The sequence below is a fragment of the Cetorhinus maximus genome, chromosome 20, assembly GCF_964194155.1.
Source record: "Cetorhinus maximus chromosome 20, sCetMax3.hap1.1, whole genome shotgun sequence".
NCBI lineage: Eukaryota > Metazoa > Chordata > Chondrichthyes > Lamniformes > Cetorhinidae > Cetorhinus > Cetorhinus maximus.
In genome coordinates, this window is record NC_135898.1 from 20,100,511 (window position 1) to 20,127,151 (window position 26,641).

At 50.7% G+C, this 26,641-nt stretch overlaps 2 protein-coding genes across 7 annotated transcripts in view; one reads left to right on the forward strand and one right to left on the reverse strand.

Annotated features, from left to right (window-relative positions):
- grk5l (G protein-coupled receptor kinase 5 like) overlaps positions 1 to 15,992 on the forward strand; it is a 126,844-nt gene extending 110,852 nt beyond the window's left edge. For all 5 annotated transcript variants that reach the window (XM_078565668.1, XM_078565667.1, XM_078565670.1 and 2 more), the window contains 6 exons: positions 725 to 814; positions 2,157 to 2,365; positions 4,766 to 4,903; positions 6,765 to 6,902; positions 12,706 to 12,837; positions 15,606 to 15,992. In XM_078565668.1, the coding sequence (XP_078421794.1) occupies positions 725 to 814; positions 2,157 to 2,365; positions 4,766 to 4,903; positions 6,765 to 6,902; positions 12,706 to 12,837; positions 15,606 to 15,713 (815 nt within the window). In that variant the 3' untranslated portion in view covers positions 15,714 to 15,992. The remainder of the gene's footprint in view (positions 1 to 724; positions 815 to 2,156; positions 2,366 to 4,765; positions 4,904 to 6,764; positions 6,903 to 12,705; positions 12,838 to 15,605) is intronic.
- A 6,298-nt stretch (positions 15,993 to 22,290) lies between these two features.
- Positions 22,291 to 26,641, reverse strand: part of LOC144694912 (protein transport protein Sec24C-like) — a 39,263-nt gene continuing 34,912 nt past the window's right edge. Inside the window, exons 21-22 of one of the 2 annotated variants that reach the window (XM_078565666.1) lie at positions 22,643 to 22,732; positions 22,291 to 22,548 (exon numbers count right to left, since the gene is read on the reverse strand). In XM_078565666.1, coding sequence (XP_078421792.1) covers positions 22,408 to 22,548; positions 22,643 to 22,732 — 231 coding nt within the window. In that variant the 3' untranslated portion in view covers positions 22,291 to 22,407. Of the gene's footprint in view, positions 22,733 to 26,641 lie in introns of both variants that reach the window. The other variant, XM_078565665.1, reaches the window with a different exon arrangement.

Consider the following 26,641-nt stretch of genomic DNA (forward strand, 5'->3'; position numbering starts at 1 on the left):
TGTGTGGCAGTGGTTGAAACACTGCGATAAAGCGAGGGACTGCCATCGGTTTGAGTTGTGACCACGAGTGGGCACCATCCTCATCTCTCTCAGAGCTCAAATGGCTTGTGCTGTCAGTGCCCCCTTGCTCCTGTTTTAAATGACTCCCCCTCGAGAGCGAAGAAATTACAGTCTGCATATGCACTGCAGAGGTTGGCAATTCACTGTTGTGTGCCAGCCTTCCATTCCCACATTCCTGGCCCCCAACTCCCAAGGGGAAATGATCCAAAACAAGGGGGTGCCTTATTGTTCCGATCCGTCCCGTCGATGGTCTGGAATGTTTGCAGGGTCGACAGGGCAGGGCCTGCCATGGTGCCCTGGGCACTCAGCACCATGCCGCCGGCAAAGGAAGCGAGAAGCTTAAGAACGTAGGAACAGGAGGAGGCCATTCAGCCTATCGAGCCTGTTCCACCATCATTCACTGAGATCATGGTCAATCGGTGACCTAACTCCACACACCCTGGCTTTGCCCCATTAGAATGCCCCAAAGAGTTCCTCTTTCCTTTGTGTGTGGAGACCTTGCAGGGCTTTGACAGCTTACTTGAACCTTTACAAGCAGGCTGTGACTCAATCGGAGAACGTTGGGGTTTCAGACTATCGGGGGAAGCCTGACAATTGACTGCGCCACCCAGAGTCACCGGACACCAACGTCAAATCACTTGTGTATGCTTTTACTTTGGAACAGGGCACATTCGGTTATCGGATTTGGGATTGGCAGTGATGATACCAGAGGGAGAAAGTATCCGAGGTCGTGTGGGAACAGTTGGATACATGGGTGAGTAGGCCCCAATCCCAGTTAGCAACTGCAGACCTGTTCAAAACCAGTTAGAAAAAAACAGTTCAGACCAGCCCTCTCATTTCCCAGGTTTTAGTGGTGTTCCATTTTAAGGTATACAAGACCAGTTCAGACCAGTTCTCTCTTCCCAGTTTTTACTGGTGTTCCATTTTAAGGTATACAAGACCAAGTCAGACCAGTATTATTTCCCAGTTTTTACTGTTTTTCCTTCTGGGAACACATATGGCTGGAGCCATTTATTCGTTGATATTCTTACACATTAAAAAAAAAAATCCCATTACACGGAGATTGTTCACTGAGTTTGTTTCGAAGCCCATGGGGATTCTAGGATCTTCCTTTCAACCGAAGACCATTTTGAGATTCAAATCTGCCGTTGGTTCCTAATAGCCCCGCTCTTAGGCACGTGAGAAGTGATTTTGAAGGAGTTATGGTTTGACTCTGAAGTCCAACTCTGCCCCAGCGTCTAAACTCTCACACTCGAGCCTTGTCTCTTCTCCTGCATCGATCTCCCACCAAAGCAAATTTAGCCTGAGGCTTTTGTCGCTGCTAGGCCTGAACTGTGACAGGGAAATTAATGCAAATTCTCGGTGACTGCTGAGCTCCTTCAGGAAACATTCAGGGAGCTCTGAAAAGGATGAATGAACGAGACCTCAAAAGTGATAATCTCAGGATTACTCCCAGTGCCACATGCCAGCAAGTATAGAAACACAAAGATAGGGGAAAATGCAGATGTGGTGTTGCAGACTCTTGGGGCATTGGCACTGGCTCTGGGGCGAGGCAGCCAGGATTGGAAGGGCTCCGATATCTCGGAGGGTTGTGGGGCTGGAGGGGTTTAAGGAGATATGGCAGGGGTGAATCCATGGGGGTGTTTGAAAAGGAGGATGAGAATTTTGTGTTTGAGGTGTTGCCAGTCTGGGAGCCATTGTAGGTCAGGGAGCACAGGGGTCATGGATAAAATGGGACTTGGTGTAAATTAAGATATAGGCAGCAGAGATTTTCACAGTTGAACTGAGCAGAGGGTATTCCAAAAGTCACCATTATAATCCTTTGAAATGATAGAATTAAAAGATTGAGATGAATAAACCTTTGGTAATAATATCGAGCGATGTGGAGACGAGGCAAGTAAGTGGGCCTTGAGCGGTAGATTAAACGTATTGAATGACATAGAAGGCCCAGAAGCCTGAATGACCTCCTCCTGTTCTGGAAGTCTGCATTAGGGTTAGAGTTAGGGTGAGGTGCCTGAAAGCACCTTCATTTTGGGGTAAATATGTTGCGTTTTGTGTGTTGCGTTTGACCTCTGCTCCCTGTCTTTCCTTCAAAGCCCCCGAGGTGATAAACAACGAGCAGTACACGGTGAGCCCCGACTGGTGGGGGCTGGGCTGCCTGGTTTACGAGATGACAGCCGGACATTCGCCATTCCGGGCTCGCAAAGAGAGGGTGAAGCGGGAAGAGGTGGAGAAGAGGGTGCAGGAGAAGGAGGAAGAGTATTGTGACAAGTTCACCGAGGATACCAAACACATCTGCCAGATGGTGAGCCATGTGTTGTGCTGGTTGCAGGCTGGGATATTTATGCTTTCGGGTAGCTGCTCGAAAGCCAAGTCATTCGAAACGGACTGGTAAATCCAGCCTTCAGCTGAACCTCAAAGGATTTACACGCACAGGCAAATCTTTTTCTTGCAGTAGCCACCATCCTGTAACTCTATTAGCCCTTGTTCTGCACTCCTCAAATTTGAAGGGGCTGATGTTGGCATAGTGGGGGTGCCACTGGTAATCCAGAGGCCCACACTAATGCTGTGAGGCCGGAGGTTCAAATCCCATCACGGCACCTGAGGGAGCTTAAATCCGATGGGTAAACCTGGAATTGAAAGCTAGTCTCAGTGATGGTGACCAATGAAGCACAATATGTTGCTCTTTGGAACTCAAACTGAGCACTGTTTAGTCAATCTTTTTTTCATGGGCTGTGGGTGTTACTGTCTGGGCCAGCATTTATTGCCCATCCCTAATTGCCCTTGCTCAAATTCAAGAGTCAATCACATTGCTGTGGGTCTGGAGTCACATGTAGGCCAGACCGGGTAAGGACGTCAGATTTCCCTCCCTAAAGGGCATTAGTGAACCAGATGGGTTTTTATGACAATCGGCAATCCTTTCATGGTCCCCCATCAGATCTTAATTCCAGATTTTTATTGGGTTCAAATTTTGCCACCTGGGGTTCGAACCCAGGTCCCCAGTTCTGAGGAAGCATCTTACGGACTCGAAACGTTAACTCTGTTTCTCTCTCCACGGACGCTGCCAGACCTGCTGAGTTTTTCCAGCATTTTCTGTTTTTGTTTCCGATTTCCGGCATCCGTGGTGTTTTGCTTTCATCCCCCAGGGCATTACCCTGGGTCTCTGGAATACTAGCCCAGTGACAATACCGCTGTGCCACTGCCTCCTCCATTTGCAATTTTCCTCAAGAAAGAGTGGAACGAGACGATAGGGACCCCAGCCTCAGGTTTCTACCCCGGGCTCAAAATGGGGTTGTTTGTTGGTATCCACTCTTGCATTTTAATGTGCAGCAAACCCAAGGATTAAGTGACAAGCTGACCAAACACTGGTCGATTTCACTTCGAATTTAGATGTTTAATGGTTCTTCTTGGAAACCCTGCAGTGGCGTTAAGACCAGCTGAATGCCAGCTAGGTACTTGTGGACAGCAGACATCTAGGTCACTGGTCGAGGGTCGAAAATGGACGAGCTTGTCCTCCGCTTCGAACGAGCTTCTCCACACTAGACTCACCATCGCCCCCCCCAGGGTGTAGAGCAGAGGTGTAAGACACAGGCTGCTGCTCCCCAAGCCTGTTGGCAGTGCATTTCTGACCTCGCCCAGACTCATTTGGGACGAGATGGGGAGGGAAACATGTCGGAAAGAATGTCATTTTTATTTTGAAACCTGGTCCAAGATGCGGAACGTGAGAGAAATAAGCAGCAGGAGGAGGAGGAGGCAACAGGTGGACAACATTGTCACGAAGCAACCTGAGGCACCGCAACATCAGGTCCTGGCTTCTTTATTTTATTCATTCACGGGATGTGGGCTTCGCTGGCTGGGCCAGCATTTATTGCCCATCCCTAGTTTCCCTTGAGAAGGTGGTGGTGAGCTGCCTTCTTGAACCGCTGCAGCCCGTGTCTGCAAGGGCTGTTGCCTGATGTCATGCCATGTCCTCACCAGGCTGGTAAAGGTGTTCCGAATTTGAGCCCTCTTAGGCACAGAAGTCCTAGGGCAGACAGTGACTAGTGGTAATGTCACTGCACAAATAACCCAGAGGCCCAGGCTCATGCCCTGGGTACGCGAGTTCAAGCCCCTGGTGACATTTTAAATTTAATTAATAAAATTCGATTAATAAAATTCAATTAATAAAAACAAATCAGGAATTGATACCTAATCTCAGCAATGGTGACCATGAAATTATCAATGTGGTTAAAAACCCATCTGGTTCACTAATGTCCCTCAGGGAAGGAAATCTGCCATCCTTACCTGGTCTGGCCTACATGTGGCTCTCGCCATGTGGTTGACTCTTGATGCCCTCTGAAATGGTCTAGCCGTTCAATTCAAGGGCAATTAGGGGCGGGCAACAAACGCTGGCCTTGCCAGCGACACCCACATCCCGTGAATGAATACTGAGAAAAAAAAATGCGCTTTGAAAAGCCGTGTTGCCCTGTAGGAGGGAAGGAATTCCCCGGATTTGAGCAGGTGAAGTGGAAAACGGCACGACAAGGCTTGTTTCCAATGCAGGAAGGAGGAAGGCCCTGGAGATTAACGTTGACCTCCATCGGTAGATGTGGATTGACAGGTCTCCTTCCTGGCCAGGGCTGATAGGTAGCCCATGGGTGAAGCGGCAGACACACCTCTTGTGAATCAGTTTATCTTTGCTTGACCAAATTCCTTGTCTTTCCAGTTACTGACCAAAGATCCAAAGCAACGACTCGGTTGCAAAGCAGAGGGAGCCACTGAGGTGAAGGAACACCCGTTTTTTAAATGCATCAACTTCAAGCGGCTGGAGGCTGGAATGTTGGAGCCTTCCTTTATACCGGACGTGAGTGTGCGCTGGCACTGGGGGGGCGATGGGGAGAGCACTGGGTGGCACTTTCAAACACCACTCTTCAAAAGTAATCCGGTGACTTGGGGACCTCTTGAGGATGTAAAAGGTGCCATCTGAAATGCACATTTAGTTCTGCGCTGGAACCACAGAGAGGGCTGGCGGAGGCCATGCAGGAAAAAGGCGTTCAATAAAGTGCCACATGTGAGACTTTTTCAGAAAATCGAAACACATGGTGTGAAAGGGGCGGGGGGTAACTTGGGCATGTAATGAGTTAAGGTTGAGAAGGCAGAGAGTCTTCAGGGTGAATGGATGTTTTCCTGATTGGAGAGGAGTGTGTGGTGAGGTCCCGCAGGGATTGGGATCGGATCCCTGACCCATTGCTTTCTTGTGTCAAAATGAGCTGGTTTGGGGAGTAGGGAGTACAATGTCGTAAATAGTGAGACCAGCAGGAGACATTCTAATGTGAATTAAATCAGTTCCTTTCCGGGAACACCCTTTTCAAGTGGAATATATGAATATTGGGGATATGGTGTGCGACAAGTGTAGGGCACTTGCGAGGAATTGTTGATTTTGAACCTATGAACCCCCAAACTCTTCTCCTCCTTAAGTTTTTCCCCTCACTTCATGTCTGGGTCTGTTCTTTATGAATGGATAAAGATTTATCCCTATGGTCCAGTCAGCTGCTCCATTATGTGACTGCCAGGATGGCCGGAGGTGAGCGGGATAAACCTCCCGCCTTTTCCAGAAATTCCGAAGATTTGTATTTAAATTATCGAATGGGAGTTGGGCATGTTCGGGTTATCACTTATTCTGAATGTTGGCCTGATCTTGTAGCATCTACTAATGTTTGCTCGTGTGGTTTGTTACTGCCTAAAACATGCAACTGATTTGTTCCCAACATCTGTCAATCTCTCGCTTGGTAGTGCGGAAGCTTTTCATCTCGCGTTCATGAGGACAAATGCAAGAATGTCAAATTTCAAACAATCACAACAATTTATACCGCAGGAGAAAAGAATGCTGATTGGTCGGCAAGTCGACTCTGATTGGCTGAGATATTGCCGTGGAGAAAGCAGCAGGGAACGATAGGCTCACCAAACTCCTGGGTAATTCAAAAAAGATGCAAGGCTTGAACATATTCCTTTTGTTGGCAGAGAACCGGTCAGAGTCAACTTGCCAACCAATCAGCACCCTTTTCCCTCAGCTTAAAGCAAAATACTGCGGATGCGGGAAATCTGAAACAAAAACAGAAAAGGCTGGAAAACCTCAGCAGGCCTGACAGCGTCTGCGGAGAGAGAAACAGAGTTAACGTTTCGAGTCCGTATGACTCGAAAGGGCTCCGAAGAATGTGCTCTGAAGAAGAGCCATAGGGACTCGAAACGTTAACCTCTGTCTCTCTCTCGCAGATGTTGCCAGACCTGCTGAGTTTTTCCGGCATTTTCTGTCATTGTTTCCGCACCCCTTTCTCGCGGAGTATAAATTGTTGTGATCCTCTGAAACTTGGCATTCTTGCATTAGTCCTGACGAGTGCCAAGATGAAAAGGTTCGCTGACATGTCACTCTTTATTGCAACATCTGTCAATCTCTTATCCGTCACTTCGTCAGTGCTGATGGGCCTCCTTGTGTGAACCAGGTTGGTAAATCGTACTTGGGTGGCGGGGGCAGGGGGGAGTTTGCATTTACCCTGCGTCGTTTTGATGTGAAACTCAGCTTGGAACATTGTGTCAGGTTGAAGGGCCTGACAAATCCCTTGTTTTCGCTATGCCTGTGATTAAATATGGCTTACGTCCCAGTCGTTTCTGGACTTGGCGGCCCTCCCCAGAGGCTTTCTGACTGTGTTTATCTTTCGGACCTGTAGCCTCGAGCTGTTTACTGCAAAGATGTGCTGGACATTGAACAGTTCTCCACCGTGAAAGGGGTGAACCTGGACCAAACTGACAGTGACTTCTATGCAAAATTTGCCACGGGCAGTGTTCCCATTCCTTGGCAAAACGAGGTAAGGTGCAAACCGGCTCTTGGGTTGGGGGCAAGGGCAGAGTTAACCTGAGATTGAGGGCGGCAGAGGAAGCTGACAAGTGTCCGGAAGCGGCCACGAGCTGACTCGCCCCCATGCCAAAGTCTCCCTTAAGTTTCTTGCCGGGAGTTGGCCCGGTGGGGTGGGGTGGGTGTTGTGGGGGGAGGGTTGGTGGGTTTGCAGTCATGCCAGTTAAGGGGTGGGGGGGGGGGGCGCCAGCAGGGGAAGGGAGGATGTCAGAACTGAAAGTGGGGGAGGGGGACCCCCACACACGACCAGCCCCAGTTGTTCAGCTGCGGGAGATCCCAGTGCGTACGCGCCAGGCCCAAGGCATGTGCAGGAGCCGGAGCAGAACATGCTGCGGCCGACGCTCGTCCCAGGGGACGAGACCTCCTGCGAAGGGAGAAACCGGGGACAAAGCGCGCCCCAAAAAGGCCTGACCTGGGACACGGGCCGAAAGGCCAAATTACGGGGCAGTTCCAGAAAACGCAGGGCAGTTGGTCACCCTGGCCGCGAGGCCTACCTGGCACTCAGTCAACCCCAGCACCGAACCTGAGGGCCTCGAACCTGTGACCCCTCCCCGCCCCGGGGCCTGATGTGGCTCTCGGACACCTCCATTGCAGCTCCCAATCTTTTCCAGCTGGACCACAATAAAAGCCCAAACAGAAATTAGGCCGGGAAAAGTGTGAGCTGTGCTTTTGTTGTGGAGTGAAACGCTAATCGTATGGCGCACTGTCGGCCTTCAAATGGTCACTTGAACAAAAACTACCCTTGCACTGTAAATAAACCTGTTTGAGTGGGATAGCGACATCACATTTATAGATCATCCCTTTGGCTCAAGGAACAGGTTTTATGGTTGTGACTATTATTATATCCAATATAGCAGAGATGATAAATTCAACTATTCTTATCACAAGGATGTAAGGATAAGCAAGGATAGCTGATAAAAATGACCTTAATTTTAAGCGTGTTCAGTTAAAGTTTGTTTCTAAGGTGAGTTCGCTGACAGAATTGGATCAAAAGCAGCGCACTCAGCCCGAGTTACGGCTGGAATTTTCCACTCCCACCGCCCCAAAGTCAACGGACGTTTGGCTATTCCTCAAATTTTCCATCCCGCCAGCAGCCGTTCCCACCCTTGGCGGGACCCGGAAAATCCTGGCCTAGGCCGAGGCCTGTCCCATTTCATTTTCCCTTCTGTTGGCGGCAACCCATCGGTTTTCTTCACAACACGCGCGAACTGTGTGTTCGACCGGAGACACAGGGCGAGTTGCCAAGTTACCCGATTTAGAAATGTCAAACCGCCCCCTGCAGCTCCGTGGTTTTCACTTTCGGGTTTTTTTTCCCTCCCCCCTTCACTCCCCACCCAGCCCCTCAAAAGAAAACGGTCCTTCAGGTTTAAATAAAAAGGTTGCCGATCCCCTGCTCCGACAATTCCCCGGGAGGGACTTGTGACGAGCCTGGGCCAGGCTTTTGCCACCCTCGCTTGCGTCCACCCGCTCCGAATGAGTGGGCAGGGGAAAGGGAAGCCTCCCGGCCGTCATTCCGAAGCGGCGTCCGATAACGTGGTGAGCGCGCGCGGGGAGTCTGGCCGGAGGGGAACGAACTCTCTCTTTAAGTGCTGACTCCACAACGCGGCCCATGGTTTTATCTCGAGCCTGTTGGCCTGCCCTTATCACTCCCGAAATTAATGAGTTAAAAAAACATTTATTTAAGATTAGTTAAATCAACATCACCTCTGCCAATCTCCTATTACAGCCCAGGCACAGAATATCTCCAGCGCAAAAAAATAGGGTCAGTCAGCCTGACTGTCTGCCGGTGGTCCATCTCCTCTCATCGTTCAATCTCGGAGGGGGGGCATTACTGGCAAAGCCGACATCTATTGCCCCTACCTATTTGCCCAAAGGAGGGTCAACTGGAGGAGGTTTGCCCCAACACCTCGGATTCCAGTGCAGCAAGTCATCTTTCTAGAATTGCACAAGGGGTAAATTGAGTTCAGGGCCATTGCTCCCTTAAAAAGGCATCACAAACCAGTGGGCTTTCCCGACAGTCCGGCAGCTTCCATGGCCAGTTTTATCGAGACAAGATTTTATCTTTCTGGCTTTTTGTTTCAAAACCAGATTCAAATTTTCGAGCTGCCCTGTTGGGATTTGAACTCATAACCTCTGGATTATTAAACCAGGCCTCTGGATTACACGTTCAGGAGCATGGCTCTAGCCTCCACACAAAGAAGGCTGCTCATGCTCTTCTGACCTCCTTCCGATCTGCGTCCATCTCCCTCTCTTCCTTTCTCTCTCTTGTCAACTTCAAGCCTTGCCTTCAACGTCTGCATGAACCAGTGCACATGGCAATGAGTTCCACGTTCTCTACACTCTGGGGGAGAAAAGCCCATGAAGCAGGCTTTCTAATCTCAGTGTGGAATGGCCAACACCTTGAGGCTGTTACTAGAAGCAAGTGAAGCTGTAATATTTGAGGCCAGACTTCTTGATGAAAGGTTTATGGAACCAACAATCTTGGAATGAAGTAGGGGAAATATATGGGTTATGGGAAAGAGCATTGTAGAGTGAGGCTAGTGTTGTTCGTGTGTGTGTGTGAGGGGGTCGTGGGAGACAGTGTTGTTCGTGTGTGTGTGTGAGCGAGTCACGGGGGACAGTGTTGTTCGTGTGTGTGTGTGTGAGAGGGTTGTGGGGGACAGTGTTGCTCGTGTGTGTGAGGGGTTCGCGGGGACAGTGTTGTTCGTGTGTATGTGTGTGAAGGGGTCATGGGGGACAGTGTTGTTCGTGTGTGTGAGGGGGTCGCGGGGACAGTGTTGTTCGTGTGTATGTGTGTGAGGGGGTCATGGGGGACAGTGTTGTTCGTGTGTGTGTGAGGGGGTTGTTGGGGACAGTGTTGTTCGTGTGTGTGAGGGGGTCGCGGGGACAGTGTTGTTCGTGTGTGTGTGTGAGGGGGTCACGGGGGACAGTGTTGTTCGTGTGTGTGAGGGGGTCGCGGGGACAGTGTTGTTCGTGTGTGTGAGGGGGTCGCGGGGACAGTGTTGTTCGTGTGTGTGTGAGGGGGTCACGGGGGACAGTGTTGTTCGTGTGTGTGTGAGGGGGTCACGGGGGACACTGTTGTTCGAGTGTGTGTGTGAGGGGGTTGTGGCGGACAGTGTTGTTCGTGTGTGTGTGAGGGGGTCACGGGGGACAGTGTTGTTCGTGTGTTTGTGAGGGGGTCGCGGCGGACAGTGTTGTTCGTGTGTGTGTGAGGGTGTCACGGGGGACAGTGTTGTTCGTGTGTGTGAGGGGGTCACGGGGACAGTGTTGTTCGTGTGTGTGTGTGAGGGGGTCACGGGGGACAGTGTTGTTCGTGTGTGTGAGGGGGTCGCGGGGACAGTGTTGTTCGTGTGTGTGAGGGGGTCGCGGGGACAGTGTTGTTCGTGTGTGTGTGAGGGGGTCACGGGGGACAGTGTTGTTCGTGTGTGTGTGAGGGGGTCACGGGAGACAGTGTTGTTCGTGTGTGTGAGGGGGTCACGGGGGACAGTGTTGTTCGTGTGTGTGTGTGTGTGTGTGAGGGGCTCACGGGGGATGGTGTTGTTCGTGTGTGTGTGTGTGTGAGGGGGTCACGGGGGATGGTGTTGTTCGTGTGTGTGTGAGGGGGTCACGGGGGACACTGTTGTTCGAGTGTGTGTGAGGGGGTCACGGGGGACACTGTTGTTCGAGTGTGTGTGAGGGGGTCACAGGGGACAGTGTTGTTTGTGTGTGTGTGAGGGGGTCACGGGGGACAGTGTTGTTCGTGTGTGTGTGAGGGGGTCATGGGGGACAGTGTTGTTCGTGTGTGTGTGTGAGGGGGTCATGGGGACGGTGTTGTTCGTGTGTGTGTGTGTGTGTGTGAGGGGGTCACGGGGGACGGTGTTGATCCTGTGTGTGTGTGAGGGGGTCACGGGGGACACTGTCGTTCGAGTGTGTGTGAGGGGGTCACGGGGGATGGTGTTGTTCGTGTGTGTGTGTGTGTGTGTGTGTGAGGGGGTGACGGGGGACAGTGTTGTTCATGTGTGTGTGAGGGGGTCAAGGGGGACAGTGTTGTTCGTGTGTGTGTGTGAGCGAGTCACTGGGGACAGTGTTGTTTGTGTGTGTGTGAGGGGCTCACCGGGGCTAGTGTTCGTGTGTGTGTGTGTGAGGGAGTCACGGGGGACAGTGTTGTTTGTGTGTGTGAGGGAGTCGTGGGAGACAGTGTTGTTCGTGTGTGTGTGTGTGAGCGAGTCACGGGGGACGGTGTTGTTCGTGTGTGTGTGAGGGGGTCGTGGCAGACAGTGTTGTTCGTGTGTGTGTGAGGGGGTCACGGGGGACACTGTTGTTCGAGTGTGTGTGTGAGGGGGTCACGGGGGACAGTGTTGTTCGTGTGTGTGTGAGGGGGTGACGGGGGACAGTGTTGTTCGTGTGTGTGTATGAGGGGGTGATGGGGGACAGTGTTGTTCGTGTGTGTGTGTGGGGGTGACGGGGGACAGTGTTGTTTGTGTGTGTGTGTGTGGGGGTGACGGGGGACAGTGTTGTTCATGTGTGTGTGAGGGGGTCGTGGGGGACAGTGTTGTTTGTGTGTGTGAGGGGCTTGTGGGGGACAGTGTTGTTCGCGTGTGTGTGTGTGTGGGGGTGACGGGGGACAGTGTTGTTTGTGTGTGTGTGTGTGGGGGTGATGGCGGACAGTGTTGTTCATGTGTGTGTGAGGGGGTCGTGGGGGACAGTGTTGTTTGTGTGTGTGAGGGGCTTGTGGGGGACAGTGTTGTTCGCGTGTGTGTGTGTGGGGGGGTGACGGAGGACAGTATTGTTTGTGTGTGTGTGAGGGGGTTGTGGGGGACAGTGTTGTTTGTGTGTGTGTGTGTGGGGGTGACGGGGAACAGTGTTGTTCGTGTGTGTGTGAGGGGGTCACGGGGGACAGAGTTGTTTGTGTGTGTGTGTGTGAGGGGGTCACGGGGGACAGTGTTGTTTGTGTGTGTGTGTGTGTGTGAGGGGGTCACGGGGGACAGCGTTGTTATCGCCGTGCTGCCTGTGTGTAACATGACTGCTGGGGCAGAATATCTCCCTTGTCAGGCGGACACGAGCCCGACCCAAACGAAAGTTAAGATCGTGGGCGATGGCGTCGGGTGAGCATCCTGACATCATCGCGCACTCTCGCCATATTTCACTCGGCGGGCACGCTCGAGAGTCGGCCATGTGCCCGCTGACAATTAACAGGCCTGTTAAGGCCCCTAATCGATTAATTAAATTGGATTTTCCACTGCCCGTCAACTGTCCAGTCAGAGGGCGGAAAGGCCCAGCGGCCTTTGCGTTTTTTGCAAAACCTCAGCCACGGACGGGATAAGGTTTCAACCGGCGATTTAAAAAATAAAGAAATAAATTATCTTAAAACTCATTTTTAACCCGTCCCTGCTCAAGCGACAGAGTCACGTGTGGGGACACATTTTCCTTATTTTATGTATTGAAACCTTTATTTTTCACGTTAAATCTCCTCAGGCCCCCCCCGAGGCGGCTCTGTGCCTTCAGGGAGTTTTCGCTGAGCGCACTCTCCGGGCAGGCCCAGGCTTACGTGCTCGCGCTCCTCCCGACCCCCGCCCCAGCAGCGCTGAGCCTCCGAGCGCCCCTCTCACGCTGCCTGGCTGCTCCCGGGCCCACCCGGCGAGGTAGAAATCCCGCTCCTGGTTTTTCCCCTGTTACCCTGGCACAATACCCCCTCCGCCCCCATCCTGCTCTCGAGAAATAGGCAGCCCCAGCGATGGCAACCAGGCAAATGTTTGTCCCCTTTCTCTCCTGTGCAGATGATCGAGACGGAATGCTTCAAGGAGCTGAACGTCTTTGGACCAAACGGGACCAGGTCTCCGGATTTGGATTGGAATCAGCTTCCCGAGCCCCCGAAAAGGAGCCTTCTTGACCGGATTCTCCGACGGCATGTAAGCAATCACTCCGCTTGGCGACCACTCAAAACCCAGGACCCTGCCTCCCTCCCCTGCTTTGAAGGTACCCCTTCAGGAACACAGGGTGTGAACTCCCAGCACATTTGCTACGTCAGGGAATCTCAGTTTTCCCGGTGCCCACACCCTCTCTCCTCTCCAATCCACTGGACAGCGCCCGAGAGCGGACACGCTTTGTGCTTCACCCTCTCCTCCTGGAGGCCGAACAGAACTGACCCTCTGTCGATTTCTTCCCCGAAGTTTCGCCGCCTGTGTTCAAGCCTCCAGCTTGAGGAAGAGACAACTTTACTCTTTGGCGGGGAGTGGGCGTCGCTGGCCGGGCCAGCATTTGTTGGCCATCCCTAATTGCCCTTGAACCGGCCTCGCTGGGCTATTTCACGAGGGCAGTTAAGGGTCAACCACATGGCTATGGGCCTGGAGTCACGTGTGGGCCAGACCGGGTAAGGCCGGCAGGTTTTCCCTCCCCCTATAGGATGCCAGTGAACCCGGTGAGTTGGTATGAAAATCCATGGCAGCTTGGTGGTCACAGTTCCAGATTTGATTGGTCGAATTTAAGTTCCACCGGCTGCCCTGGCGGGATTCGAACCCTTGTCCCCTCCAAGAATTCGCCTGGGCCCCTGGATCCGGATGTCCGGTGACATTTCCACTTTCCCCCTTTGAGAGGCGTGTCTCAGCGCCCTGGGAGCTGGACCATTGCTGGGCAGTGTGGGCACCACACACCGCGTGTGGAGGTCCCAGCGCCGGTGGCATTTGATGCTGTGATTGAAATCCAGCTGGATGCCACCATTTCAGACCAAGGGAGGTGCCCTGGGCACCAAGTGCTCCTCACAGCTAGCTCAGGGTGACAGTGGGCACCTGCCTGCAGTTCCTTTTGCCTTGGGTGGACTGACGAGTGACCTGAGCCATGAAAGAATTCCAAACTCAGGGAATAAAAAAGCCTCTGGAGCGCACCTTCCTCAACATGGCACTGAAATGGGATCCCACAAATTCCAGAAAAGCTGCTTGAACTCTGCCAGTGTGGGCAAGCAGCAAAGCTCCCCTTTCCAATGTAACCATGCTGCCTTCGTTGTAAATGCCTTTAAAACATAGATCCATATTTCCCTAGTTACAATTTGCAAGAACAAGGTCAGTCTCTCCCAAACTGAACCAGTGTTAGCAATTCCAAAGTACTTGACTGGAAAAGTGGCACGTTTCATAGATTAAACTCCCTTCAGGTGTCTCGTTGTAAAACCCATAGACTCAGAGACATTTACAGCACAGGAGGCCATTCAGCCCATCGTGTCCACACCAGTTAACAAAGAACTGACTACACCAATCCCATTTTCCAGCGCTTGTCCATAGCCTTGGAGGGCAACACAAGTGAATATCTAAATATTTCATAAACGTTACGAGAGTTTCTGACTCAACCACTCTTTCAGGCAGTGAGTTCCAAACTCCCACCACCCTCTGGGTGAAAGAATTTCTCCTCAACTCCCCTCTTAGCCTTCTACCTCTTACCTTAAATCTATGCCCCTTGGTTATTGACCCCTCTACTAATTGAAAAAGTGCCTTCTTATCCACCCTATCTATGCCCCTCATCATCTTATACACCTCTATCAGGTCCCCTCTCAACCTTCACTACTCCACGGAAAACAACCCCAGCCTATCCAATCTTTCCTCATAGATCAGACCCTCCAGCCCAGGCAGCATCCTGGTAAACCTCCTCTGCACATCACATTCTTCTTATAATGCAAATTCCAGAATTGCATGCAATACTCCAGTTGTGACTTGACCAGCGTTTTATACAGTTCCAGCATAACCTCCCTGCTCTTATTATCTATACCTCAGCTAATAAAGGCAAGTATCCCATATGCCTTCTTAACCACCTTATCTACCTGCACTGCTACCTTCAAGCATTAGTGTATTATGCACACCAAGGTCCCTCTGATCTTCAGTACTTTCCAGGGTCCTATCATAGTGTAGTCCCTTGCATTGTTAGGCCTCCCCAAGTGCATTACCTCACACTTTTCTGGGTTGAATTCCATTTGCCACTGCTCTGCCCACCTGACTAGACCATTGATATCCTCCTGCAGTTTACAGCTATCATCCTCACTATTTACCACCCTACCAATTTTCGTGAACTTCTTGATCATACCCCCTACATTTAAGTCCAAATCATTTATGTACACCACAAACAGCGAGGACCCCAGCACCGAGCCCTGTGGAACCCCACTGGAAATAGACTTCCAGTCACAGAAACATCCCTCTACCATCACCCTCTGCTTCCTGCCTCTCAGCCAATTTTGGATCCAATGTGCCACTTTGCCTTGGATTCCAATGGGCTCTTACTTTCTTGACCAGTCTGCCATGAGGGACCTTATCAAAAGCCTTTAGTTTCTTTATCATTCCGATTATGGATGGTCCAAACACACACAGCCTTGCCCTCCCCGTGTGTTGAAATCGAGACTCCGACACCCACACTGCCTCGACCAACCACCTCCTTCAGCCTGCCCGTCCTCTGGGCCTCGACTCTCTCAACTGTTGTAGACTTGAGCCTCCCTGGGGGCTGGGCTTTTCCCCTGGGCTCCCACGTGGGGTCAGGGTCCAAACTTGGCAGGGGTGCTGAAAGCCTCAGCCTGGCCACACTGCTTGGAGAGGGTTGGGGGCTAGTTTGCCTGTTGGCAGGTCAAAGCGGGCTCGGGGCTACAGAGCGACTTCAGCGTGAAGGGCACTCGGATGTTACGCGCCATCTTTGTTTCTCGTTGCAGCCCCAGGATTACCCCTCCAGCGCGACCAACGTCAATTCCAGCCTCAAGCCTCACGCGAACTCGAACAATGCCGTGTCCCGTGACCCTCGGACACCCACAGTGGCCTGACAGGACCTGCCGGGAAGCAGCCATGATTCCACCGGACTGACGGCCGGACTTGCGCCTCATCTTTGGTCATCTCAGGTTTATTGTGGATGGTGAAGAGGATGATGACACCATGACCTTTTGTGGTGCAGTGGGAACTGAATCTGTGCCACAATATACATATATATTAATTTATATATATATATATATAGTGTATAAATAGTAAATATAACCCTGAAGATGGATCAAAAAAGGACTGAACGATTGTGAAGTGGCCCAAGTTGGAGTGCAGTGAATAACTTGTTGGGGGGCGCGGTTGTCGAGTGTCCTATTTTGCCATTTTCCATGCCCCCCCTTTTTCCCTCGCGTGTTCCCAGGGCACGATTTGAGCCTCGAGAGAGTGAGAAAGAGCCGAAAGGAAGGTGAAGTTGTCCTCGGTGGTTGTGCGCGTGTGGAGTTGTGACACATGGAGTGGGGGGGCAGCGCTGACACCTGCTGGCGGCTGCTCAGAATTGCACTGCCTTCGCCAGTCGGAGCTTCGAAGCTGCGTGCCGGGTGGTGGGAAGCGGCTGCCCCTTCTCCCCCTTCCCCGTTTGCGATCCGACACCTAATGAGTCGCAAGGTGCAGCCGTGGATGGTGTTTCACCTCGAGGCTGAAGCGATTGGACCAACGCTCTGGTTCCTGAAGGTTCGGGGAGTGAGAAGCTGCTGTGCACGTCCCTTTCGAGTCTCCCCTCACTCAGGCGAGACTCAGTCTGTATCGATGAGTTGGGAGAGCCTGAGGGCAGTGGTGAGGACGAGGCTGGTAGATTCTTAGGAGGAACGTGTGTGTGTTTGTGTGTGTGTGTGTGGGTGTGTGTGTGTGTGTGTGTGGGTGTGTGGGTGTGTGTGTGGGTGTGTGTGTGTGTGTGGGTGTGTGCGTGTGCGTGTGTGTGTGTGGGTGTGTGTGTGGGTGTGTGTATGGGTGTGTGGGTGGGTGTGGGTGTGTGTGTGGGTGTGTGTGTGGGTGTGTGTGTGTGGGTGTGTGTGGGTGTGGGTGTGTGTGTGGGTGTGTGTGTGTGTGGGTGTGTGTGTGTGTGTGGGGGTGTGTGTGTGTGGGTGTGTGTGTGTGTGTGTGTGTGGGTGTATGTGTGGGTGTGTGTGTGTGTGGGTGTGTGTGTGTGTGGGTGGGTGTGTGGGTGCGTGTGTGTGTGGGTGCGTGTGTGTGTGCGTGTGGGCGTGTGTGTGGGTGTGGGTGTGTGTGGGTGGGTGTGTGTTTGGGTGTGTGGGTGTGTGTGGATAGGTGTGTGTGTGGGTGTGTGTGTGGGTGTGTGTGTGGGTGTGTGTGTGTGGGTGTGTGTGTGGGTGTGGGTGTGGGTGTGTGTGTGGGTGTGTGTGTGTGGGTGTGTGTGTGTGTGGGTGTGTGTGGGTGTGGGTGTGTGTGTGTGTGTGGGTGTGGGTGTGTGCACGCGCATCTCGGCATTTTAGGCAGTGGTGCCATTTACAACAGAGCCCCCTTCACATCTTCCTGCTGGATTTCATCAGGGCTCCGCGCCACCCCCTGCCTAACTCTCCACTCTCGGGCCCCGCGCCACCCCCTGCCTAACTCTCCACTCTCGGGCCCCGCGCCACCCCCTGCCTAACTCTCCACTCTCTGGCTCCGCGCCACCCCCTGCCTAACTCTCCACTCTCGGGCCCCGCGCCACCCCCTGCCTAACTCTCCACTCTCGGGCAACACGCCACCCCCTGCCTAACTTTCCACTCTCGGGCTCCGCGCCACCCCCTGCCTAACTCTCCACTCTCGGGCTCCGCAACAGCTTGCTGCTTGTGGGATCTTGCCATGCTCAAAATGGCTGCTGCCCCTGGCCTTACAAGTCACAGAATCACACAGTGCAGAAGAGGCCCTTAGGCCCATCGAGTCTGCACCGACACGTGAGAAACACCTGACCTACCTACCTAATCCCATTTACCAGCACTTGGCCCAAAGCCTTGAATGTTATGACGTGCCAAGCGCTCATCCAGGTACTTTTTAAAGGATGTGAGGCAACCCGCCTCCACCACCCTCCCAGGCAGTGCATTCCAGACCGTCACCACCCTCTGGGTAAAAAAGTGTTTCCTCACATCCCCCCTAAACCTCCTGCCCCTCACCTTGAACTTGTGTCCCCTCGTGACTGACCCTTCAACTAAGGGGAACAGCTGCTCCCTATCCACCCTGTCCATGCCCCTCATCATCTTGTACACCTCGATCAGGTCACCCCTCAGTCTTCCCTGCTCCAACGAAAACAACCCAAGTCTATCCAACCTCTCTTCATAACTTAAATGTTTCATCCCAGGCAACACCCTGGTGAATCTCCTCTGCACCCCCTCCAGTGCAATCACATCCGTAGGATGTGATGGTCGGGACAGTTCAGAGTGGTTTACCGCAGGCGGGAGAGACACGTGCTAGTGTTTCTGAGGGGACTCTGTGTAAACGCACACTGGTGCACCCTGGTGTTTCCGAGGGGACTCTGTGTAAACGCACACTGGTGCACCCTGGTGTTTCTGAGGGGACTCTGTGTAAACGCACACTGGTGCACCCTGGTGTGCTGTGAAAATCTTCACTGCACCCACCAGTCTCTGCAGCAGAACCAGCTGAGGGATGGAAAGACAGAACAATGTGCTGATCACACAGGGATGGGGTCCCGGGCATTTAAATCCAAATGCCTTAAAAGAGGAACATTGTCTCCCTGCACATTTTCCCCGACACTCCCACTGGCTCCAAAGCTGGAGAGTGCAGCATTCCTCCCGGACCTCTGTCACCTCGCCGCTTGTGGGAGCTTGCTGTGCACCAATCGGCTGCCCCGTTAACCTCCATGGCAGCGGGCGGGACTGCGCTGCCGAAATGCTCCGTTGCCCACAGGAGCATTTTGGGACTTCCCTGAGGTGGGGAAAGGCACTACGTAAATGCACGTCTTGGCTTTCCTGTCTGGGCCTCGCGGTCTGGAGCTGCTGTGGGCTGAAGCACGGGCTGCGGGTGTTGAGGGAACACACTGGGGGCAAGAGAGCTGTGACAGCATGTCCACATCCTGCCTGCAGACCCCTTAAAGCAAGGCAGAGGGGGCTGGCGATAACAGGGTCCGACTGCCCCCGTTTGATCAAGAGGGGGAAACATGCAGTGGGCAGGGGTTGGAGGAGGAACCATGCCAATGAGATGACACCACCACCAAACCTTTGGAAAGATAAATGGTCCTTTTCTCTCCCCCACAATGGTTACTGCAGCTGTCACTTTGAGCAGACTATTGCATCCTCTGATGGTAAGGCAGGCACTTTGAACCCTGTGCTGCATGTTGACCAGGAAGTGGTGTCTGTTGGCGCGTTAATTCTGCCAGCGTACACTGTGTGAATTGCTTCAGTTGCTTTGCCGGTTTGCAAGCTCGAACACTTGGATCGACGGTACATCTGGGGCGTGCGTGTTTTGTCTTTTCAAAGAGTTTGGGCCCAGTGATCGCGTCTTTCTACAAAGAAATCTCCACCAGGTACTCTTCCATTGACTGAGAGAGAGAGTGAACACATGCATCCTCCTCAACAATGGGGGGAACTGACCGCACAAGGAGCCCAGAGCAACTGGGCAAAACCTGCTTTTGTTACAATTTTTGTGGGGCCCTTTATTGTATTATTTTAATTTAATAACAACTTCATTTCTTATTTTGGCTTTTGGACTTGGTAAACCAGTGAATTTTTGGCCAAGATTGAATGCAAGCAGTAAAACATGATGCCCAGGTAGATGTCTGCCCTCTGTGGCCAGGAGGTGGGCACACCTACCCAAGAATCTGGGTTTGACCATCAAAGCAAGAATGGGTTTGTTTTAATGATGAATCCAGACATTTCAGTCTTTCCACGTTTCCATTTCATCCCTCCATACAGTGCACACAGAACAATGTGAGCCTAGAATGTGTAGCTGCCCTTAGCCCCTGCTCTCTCTCTGTTTCATGAGTGCTCGTGAATGCCTGATGCTGCTCATAGAATGGAGCAGTATCATCCTCAGTATGGTCACAGCTCAGTGACGAACTTTGCTTAAAAACTGCCCCCATCTTCAAATAGAGAGGCCTTGGGCAGGATGTTGCAGCAAAGGAACAGAGGGTGCTGTTCACCTGTAAAAGCTGCCCACAAAGTTTGAGTGGGCTCTGGCACACACAATTCCTCCTATCCAATGTCAGTTTGACATTGCCGCCTTCAACAGGTGATCTATCAACAGGTTAGGCAGAGGAAGGAGGTTGATTGGCCAATCAGAGTGAAGAATCCTCACAGACAGCAAAGCAGGAAATATAAATAACATTTAATTAGTTGTACAGGAAGCAAAATAAAGATCAGGGCATACACATGGTATTGAGAGGGAAACTTAAATAACGAAATAGTGACCATTTCAAAGGAAAAACAAGATTTTTAAATCTGCAACATTTTAAATTTTCTTCTAAGAGAATGAGACTCTACACTTATAAAATCATTCCTTTCAGGGCCGGAGAGCTTGTTCAGCTGTAATTATAACTTTAGGTGTTTAAAAATTCCAAATTGAACAAGGGTTAAGTTTCTTTTGGTCTTTCCAGCGAGAATAGTGTTTAATGAGTTTGCTCTTACAGCTGCCAATTGTGTCCACATTTCTGGTCTGAGGCATGGGTCCCTTCCTGAAGCTGATGTCAGGTAGTGGGGAGGTGTTCCTTGTGTTAAAGCACACGGTGTCAACTAAACAGGTCTCAACAATGAGTCACTGTCCTCCACAGAAGGCATGTGGGTTACTTCGGTGATTGTTGGAGGTTAAATGCTGTTCACCAAAGGGTGGAGAAAATGTGCCTTAAATAGCCAGCTCACAAATATGAGGTAGCGGGGATCACAATGGTCCCATCTGAGGGTGACCAGGTGTCATACTTGCTGTAGGTTTTGTTCTGCATTCGAACCACGTTTGGAGTTCAAAGATTGACTGGTCTATCACTTCAGGAGTTATTTTTCACTTGATGAGCTGTAATCTGGAGATGTCCAGCATTTTGGCTCATGTGGGTGTAACTCTCTTTGCTGCTCACACAGACTCTTGCACTCGCACCCCTCAATTCCTTTCAGGGGTGCTGGTAAGGTCAGTGCCATGGAAATTGCGAAAATGTGCCCGTTAATAAGACCTTGGAGGTTGCCTGGCAACCGCATGGTTTGGCCTCAATGCCGCCCAGTGAGAGCAATGGTGCCTAAACTGTGTCTTAAATGAAAATGAACAATGAGTGGGGAGGAACATGGCAGTCTAACTGTAAAGGCCACGAAATGGCTCCTTTTAATAATGTAATGTAGAGAATTGGTGTTCATTTTTTTTTAAATATTGCAATGAATGGAAATTTGATATTGTACAAGATCCCGACTGTACATAAGTTGTATCGGTGAATGCAGTTCTCTTTTGCGGAATACTCACAGGTACCCATTTTGTCTGGGTCCTATAATGTTGCACATATTAAAGAACTTCCAAAGTCACCTCGGGAGAAGTGTGCTGACCAACTCACCAGCCACAGTCTGACATGGCGCCAACTCATTCATTCTCACGGGGAACGGGGAAGCAATTTTGTTTGAGTTACACACTGAGGCCTGGAAGTGTGAGTCACTCGCTGCTGAATTCCCAGCCTCCGGCCTGTGCCTGCTGCTTGAGGGAGGAACATGTTTTACACACCAACTGGTTAGAATTTGGCATGTCCTGCCCCACAAAAGTTGGCGGATAGCGATTGGATGGCAGCCTTCAAAAGGCAATTGGATAAACACTTGAAGGGGTTTGGAGAAAGGGCAGGGGGAGTGGGTCAGAGTGGATTGCTGTTCGAAAGCTGGCACACGCTGGATGGGCCAAACGGCCTCCTTCAGTGCTGTCTGATTCTATGACTTTGTGGCAGGAAAAAGAGGAGAGCCAGGAGAATAAAAATAACGGTCTTGGGTCTAGAATGGCAGCCAATATGCCCACATAAATAGGCATCAAGGGAAATTGGATGATTACAGCCAATTACAGAACTGGGTGAGGCCGTATGACCTATAACCTTTGGGACCAGGGGTCAACTGCAACCCAAACTGATGGGAGGAAGCCCACTCCTTTTGGTTGCCGAGGCGATACATCGCCGGAGTACGTCACAACCAAACGTGTGACCGACCCTCGGAGGCTTCGACAGGCTGAGGAAGACGAGGGGAGGGCACCAAAGCATTCGAATGTCGGACATCACTCGGAAGCCGGCGGGTTTACCTCAAACTCTTAGCTCTGCTGTTCTTCTCCCCTTGTCCTTCAAAAAGTTCGAACAGGGAACATGTCGGCTCTGCACTCAGCGGCGTTTAGTAAGACTTTGACTGAAGGATCCCTCGGCCCTGTGAGAGATGGAGGGCGGGGTTTCCCGGCCCCGATCGTGGCGGGACCCGGTACGGGAGATTCGGCAGGGCTCAGCCAAAAGCCCGTTGGCTTTCGCCGAGACAGGACGATCCCGACGGCTGGCAGGAGCCGGAAAATCCCAGCCAAAGTCTTTGTGCCTGGAGTGCTGCAAAGTGAACTGAACTGAACAGTGCTTCCAATTGTAATCCAGAAGGAATTTTGATGCGTCTTATGCTGTGTGCATCCGCGTTACATTGGTGACCCCCTAAGCAGACATCTGAAGCCTGGTAGGTCAGGCCACCCCTCCCCGTGCTGGGTGCATCTTCCCCTGGGCAATTGCCAATCCTTTGCTGTCTGCTTCTGCCAGCGTTTGTTGGCGCTGGGCTATTTCAGCGCCTGCTGAATACCGATGTGAACATGACGGAGGAAATCTGGGTAAGAGGCTCCCCCACTGGGACTCTTGTCTTCAACCAGGAACTGCCGGAACTGGCTCTCTGACCCGTCGGCCTGTTTCACGATGATCAGCTGCAAAGACAAGTTTGGAAACGTGTCAGCCAGTGAGATTCAGCTCTGCCCTGCCAACGCTTCTTAAACCTGAGAGGAAAGTGATGAGACCTGCCTTCAGGAACCTGGCCCGTTGTTTGCGGATGCTGCTGATCATGTTTCTGATTTGCCAGGAGAAGGGGTTGTCCAACACAGGCAGAGACCCCTGTCACAAAGCAAAGACATCACTTTAACTGGCTGTCTGCTCTGAAGCGAGATTCAGTGTATTATTCTCAATTCTCACTTCTTTCAGTTTAGCCGACTGCATTCACGGCTCACAATGCAGTTCTCCTCCACACTGGGGAGACTGAACGCCGATAATGGAAAGTAAAGGGGGTGGCGGGTGAATTTAAACAGTTATTTTGCTTCGTTCTTCACTCTAGGGGACACAAGTAACATCCCGGAAATGGCTGTAAACCGGGAAATGGAAGGGAGGGAGGGACTTGGGAAAATTACAATCACCAGGGAAGTGGTACTGAGTAAATTGTTGGGGCTGTGGGCTGTCAAATCCCCAGGTCCAGATGGACTTCACCTTAAGGTCTTGAAAGAAGTGGCGAGTGAGTGAGTTGATGCACTGGTTTTAATTTTCCAAAATTCCCTAGATTCAGGGAAGGTTCCATTAGATTGGAAAGTAGCAAATATAACTCCTTCATTCAAAAAGGGAGACAGAAAGCAGGAAACTACAGACCAGTTAGCCTAACATCTGTCATAGGGAAAATGTTAGAAGCTCTTCTTAAAGATGTTATAGCAAGGCACTTAGATAAATTCAAGGCAATCAGGCAGAGTCAATATGGTTTTGGAAAGGGAAATCATGTTTAACCAATTTATTACAGTTCTTTGAGGAAGTAACATGTGCTATGGATAAAGGGGAACCAGTGGATGTACTGTACTGAGATTCCCAGAAGGCATTTGATAAGGTGTCACATTGCAGAAAATAAAAGCTCATGGTGTGGGGAGTGACATATTGGCATAGACAGAAGATTGGCTGGCTAACAGGAATCAGAGAGTTGGCATAATTGGGTCATTTTCTGGTTGGCAAGATGTAACAAGTGGTGTGCCTGTACTGGGGCCTCAACTTTTTACTATTTATATAAATGACTTGGATGGAGAGACCGAAGGAATGGTTGCTAAATTTGCTGATGACACAAAGATAGGCAGAAAAGTGAATTGAGGAGAGGACATAAGGAGGCTACAAAGTGACATAGATAGGTTAAGTGAGTGGGCAAAGATCTGGAGTGTGTGGGAAAATGTGAAATTGTTCATTTTGGCAGGAAGAATAAAAAAAAAGCTTATCATCTAAATGGTGAGAGATTGCAGAGCTGTTGAGATGCAGAGGGATCTGGGTGTCCTAGTGCATGAATCACAAAAGGTTTGTATGCAGGTACAGCAAGTAATTAGGAAAGCTAATAGAATGTTATCATTTTGAGAGGAATTGAATACAAATGTAGGGAGGTTATGGTTCAGTTGTACAGAGCACTGGTGAGACCACATCTAGAATATTGTGTACAGTATTGGTCTCCTTATTTAAAGAAAGATGTAAATGCATAGGAAGCAGTTCAGAGAAGGTTCACCAGACTAATACCTGGAATGGGTGGGTTGTCTTATGAGGAAAGGTTGGACAGGTTAGGCTTGTATCCACTGGAGTTTAGAAGAGTAAGAGGCAACTTGATTGAAACCTTTAAGATCCTGAGGGGTCTTGACAGGGTGGATGTGGAGAGGATGTTTCCTCTTGTGGGAGAATCTAGAACTAGCGGTCAGTGTTTAAAATAAGGAGTTGCCCATTTAAGACAGAGATGAGAATTTTTTTTCTCTGAGGGTCGTGAGTCTCTCTTCCTGAAAAGGCAGTGGAGGCAGAGTCCGCGAATATTTTTAAGGCAGAACGAGATAGATTCTTGATAAGCAAGGGGGTGAAAGGTTATCGGGGGTAGGCTGGAATGTGGGGTTGAGGTTACATTGAGATCATCCATCATCTCATTGAATGGCGGAGCAGGCTCGAGGGGCCGAGTGGCCTCCTCCTGCTCCTAATTTGTATGCTTTGCAGAGCACCTTCACTCTGTCCACAAGCATGACCCAGACCTCCCAGTCGCTTCCCATTTCAACGCACAATCTTGCTCTCATGCTCACATTTCTGTCCTTAGCCCATTACAATGTTCCCAGTGAAGCCCAACGCAAACTGGAGGAACAGCACCTCATCTTCCGATCAGGCACTTTACAGCCTTCCGGACTTAACGTTGAGTTCAACAACTTCAGACCATGAACTCCATCCCCCATTTTGAATGTTGTTTCCGCCCCCAGGTGTCAATCGGTTTCTTCCTCTCATGTTTTTGCTTTCAGGCAGTGCTGATCTTTATTCTGCTATTAACACCTACACTGGGCCAATACTTTGTTTCTTCAGTACTATCATTGCCACTCCTTTTGCCTGTGATCCATGACATCTTTGTCTTACAATCTCTCCCGCCCTCCAACCTATCCCTGACCTTCTCTTTTGCTCCACCTGCCCCTCCCCCCTTTTTTGACAGCATGGAACCCATCACATTCCCTCCTCGCTTCAGTTCTGAGGAGGAATCATATTGGACTCGAAACGTTAAGTCTGTTTCTCTCTCCACCGATGCTGCCAGACCTGCTGAGCTTTTCCAGAACGTTCGTTTTTTTTATTCCCACCCTCCAGCACCCACAGTGTATTGCTTTTATATTTTTTGCAGTGTATTCTCTATGTTTTCCAGCAGCCCCCACCACACACCCACACCTGGATGATCGATAACTGACTTCCCACAGCCTCGATTGTGAGCATCGTTCTCTGTGGGGTAGTGCCAGGGGGTCAGTGCGTGTATTCCCAAGCATGAAGCGTTTTTAATCACCGAGCTGTCGAGAACAGTAGACTTGGGGATGAAGTGATGGAGGTCGATGAGAAGGAAGTAGATCGTGGTCAAGTAGACGGATTGTCCAAATTCAGTAGGTTAGCAAGGGCCAGGGATATAATCACAAGGTCAGCATCGTATTTCCCCAGAGAGTATTGGCTTCTGAAAGCGCATATGGTGAAGACTGGTTCTCTGAATGCCTTCAAAAGCTGGACCTATTTATCCCTGATCCACTGGTATAAAATTGATGAGCGAATTGATGAGAGCTCCTGGACTTATTTCAATTGCCCAAGGTCAGAGAGAAATGATCCAGAGTTATTTTCCCTCACTTAGCCTGGATTTTTAATCTTGAATGTGTTTTGCCCACACACACCCCTCACACCCCCCCCTAACTCCCATGGTTTCAGGTGGAAATACTCAGCAGGTCAGGCAGCTTCTGTGGAGAGAGAAATGGAGTTGACGTTTTGGATTGCTGAGGGGGTAGAGAAGTTAGGAATCTAACAGGTTTTCAGTAAATACAGAGGGAGGGAAAGGGGGAAGGGAGGAAGGTGAAAGGTCTCTGATCAGGTCAAAGGGCAAGCAAGGTTAAATGAGAAAAGTCAAAGTGCGCACCAAGGCTCACAGTTTATATTAACGGTTTGGATTTTGGAGTCAAAAACACCATTTCTAAGCTTGCCCATGGCACCAAATTGTTGGGGCAGAGTCAATACTGAGGAGGACTGCAACAAATAACAGGAGGACATGAATAAACTCGCAGAACGGGCAAATAATTTGGCAAATGAAGGTCAACACAGGTAAATGTGAGGGAGGACATTCTGGTCAGAAGAATAGGGAGGTCATTTGGTAACTTGGAAGGTGCGAGTCTTGGTGGGGTAGAGGAACAAAGGGATCTCTGACCAATCTTTAAAGGTTGTGCCACAGGTCATAAAAATGAAAACGAAGCTTTATTTTGAGAGGATAGAGTTGAAAAGTAGGGAAGTTACGCTAAGCCTGTACTGAACCTTGGTTAGACCACATTGAGAGCACTGTGTGCAGTTCTGGTCACCATATTATAAAAAGGATACAGAGGCACTGGAGAGGCTGCAGAGAAGATTTACAATTTGATCCCAGAAACGTGTGGGGGTTACATATCAGGAAAGGATTGACAGGCTGGGTCTCTTCTCTCTGGGAAAAATACGACTGAGGGGATGACCTAATCGAGGTCTTTAAAATTCTGA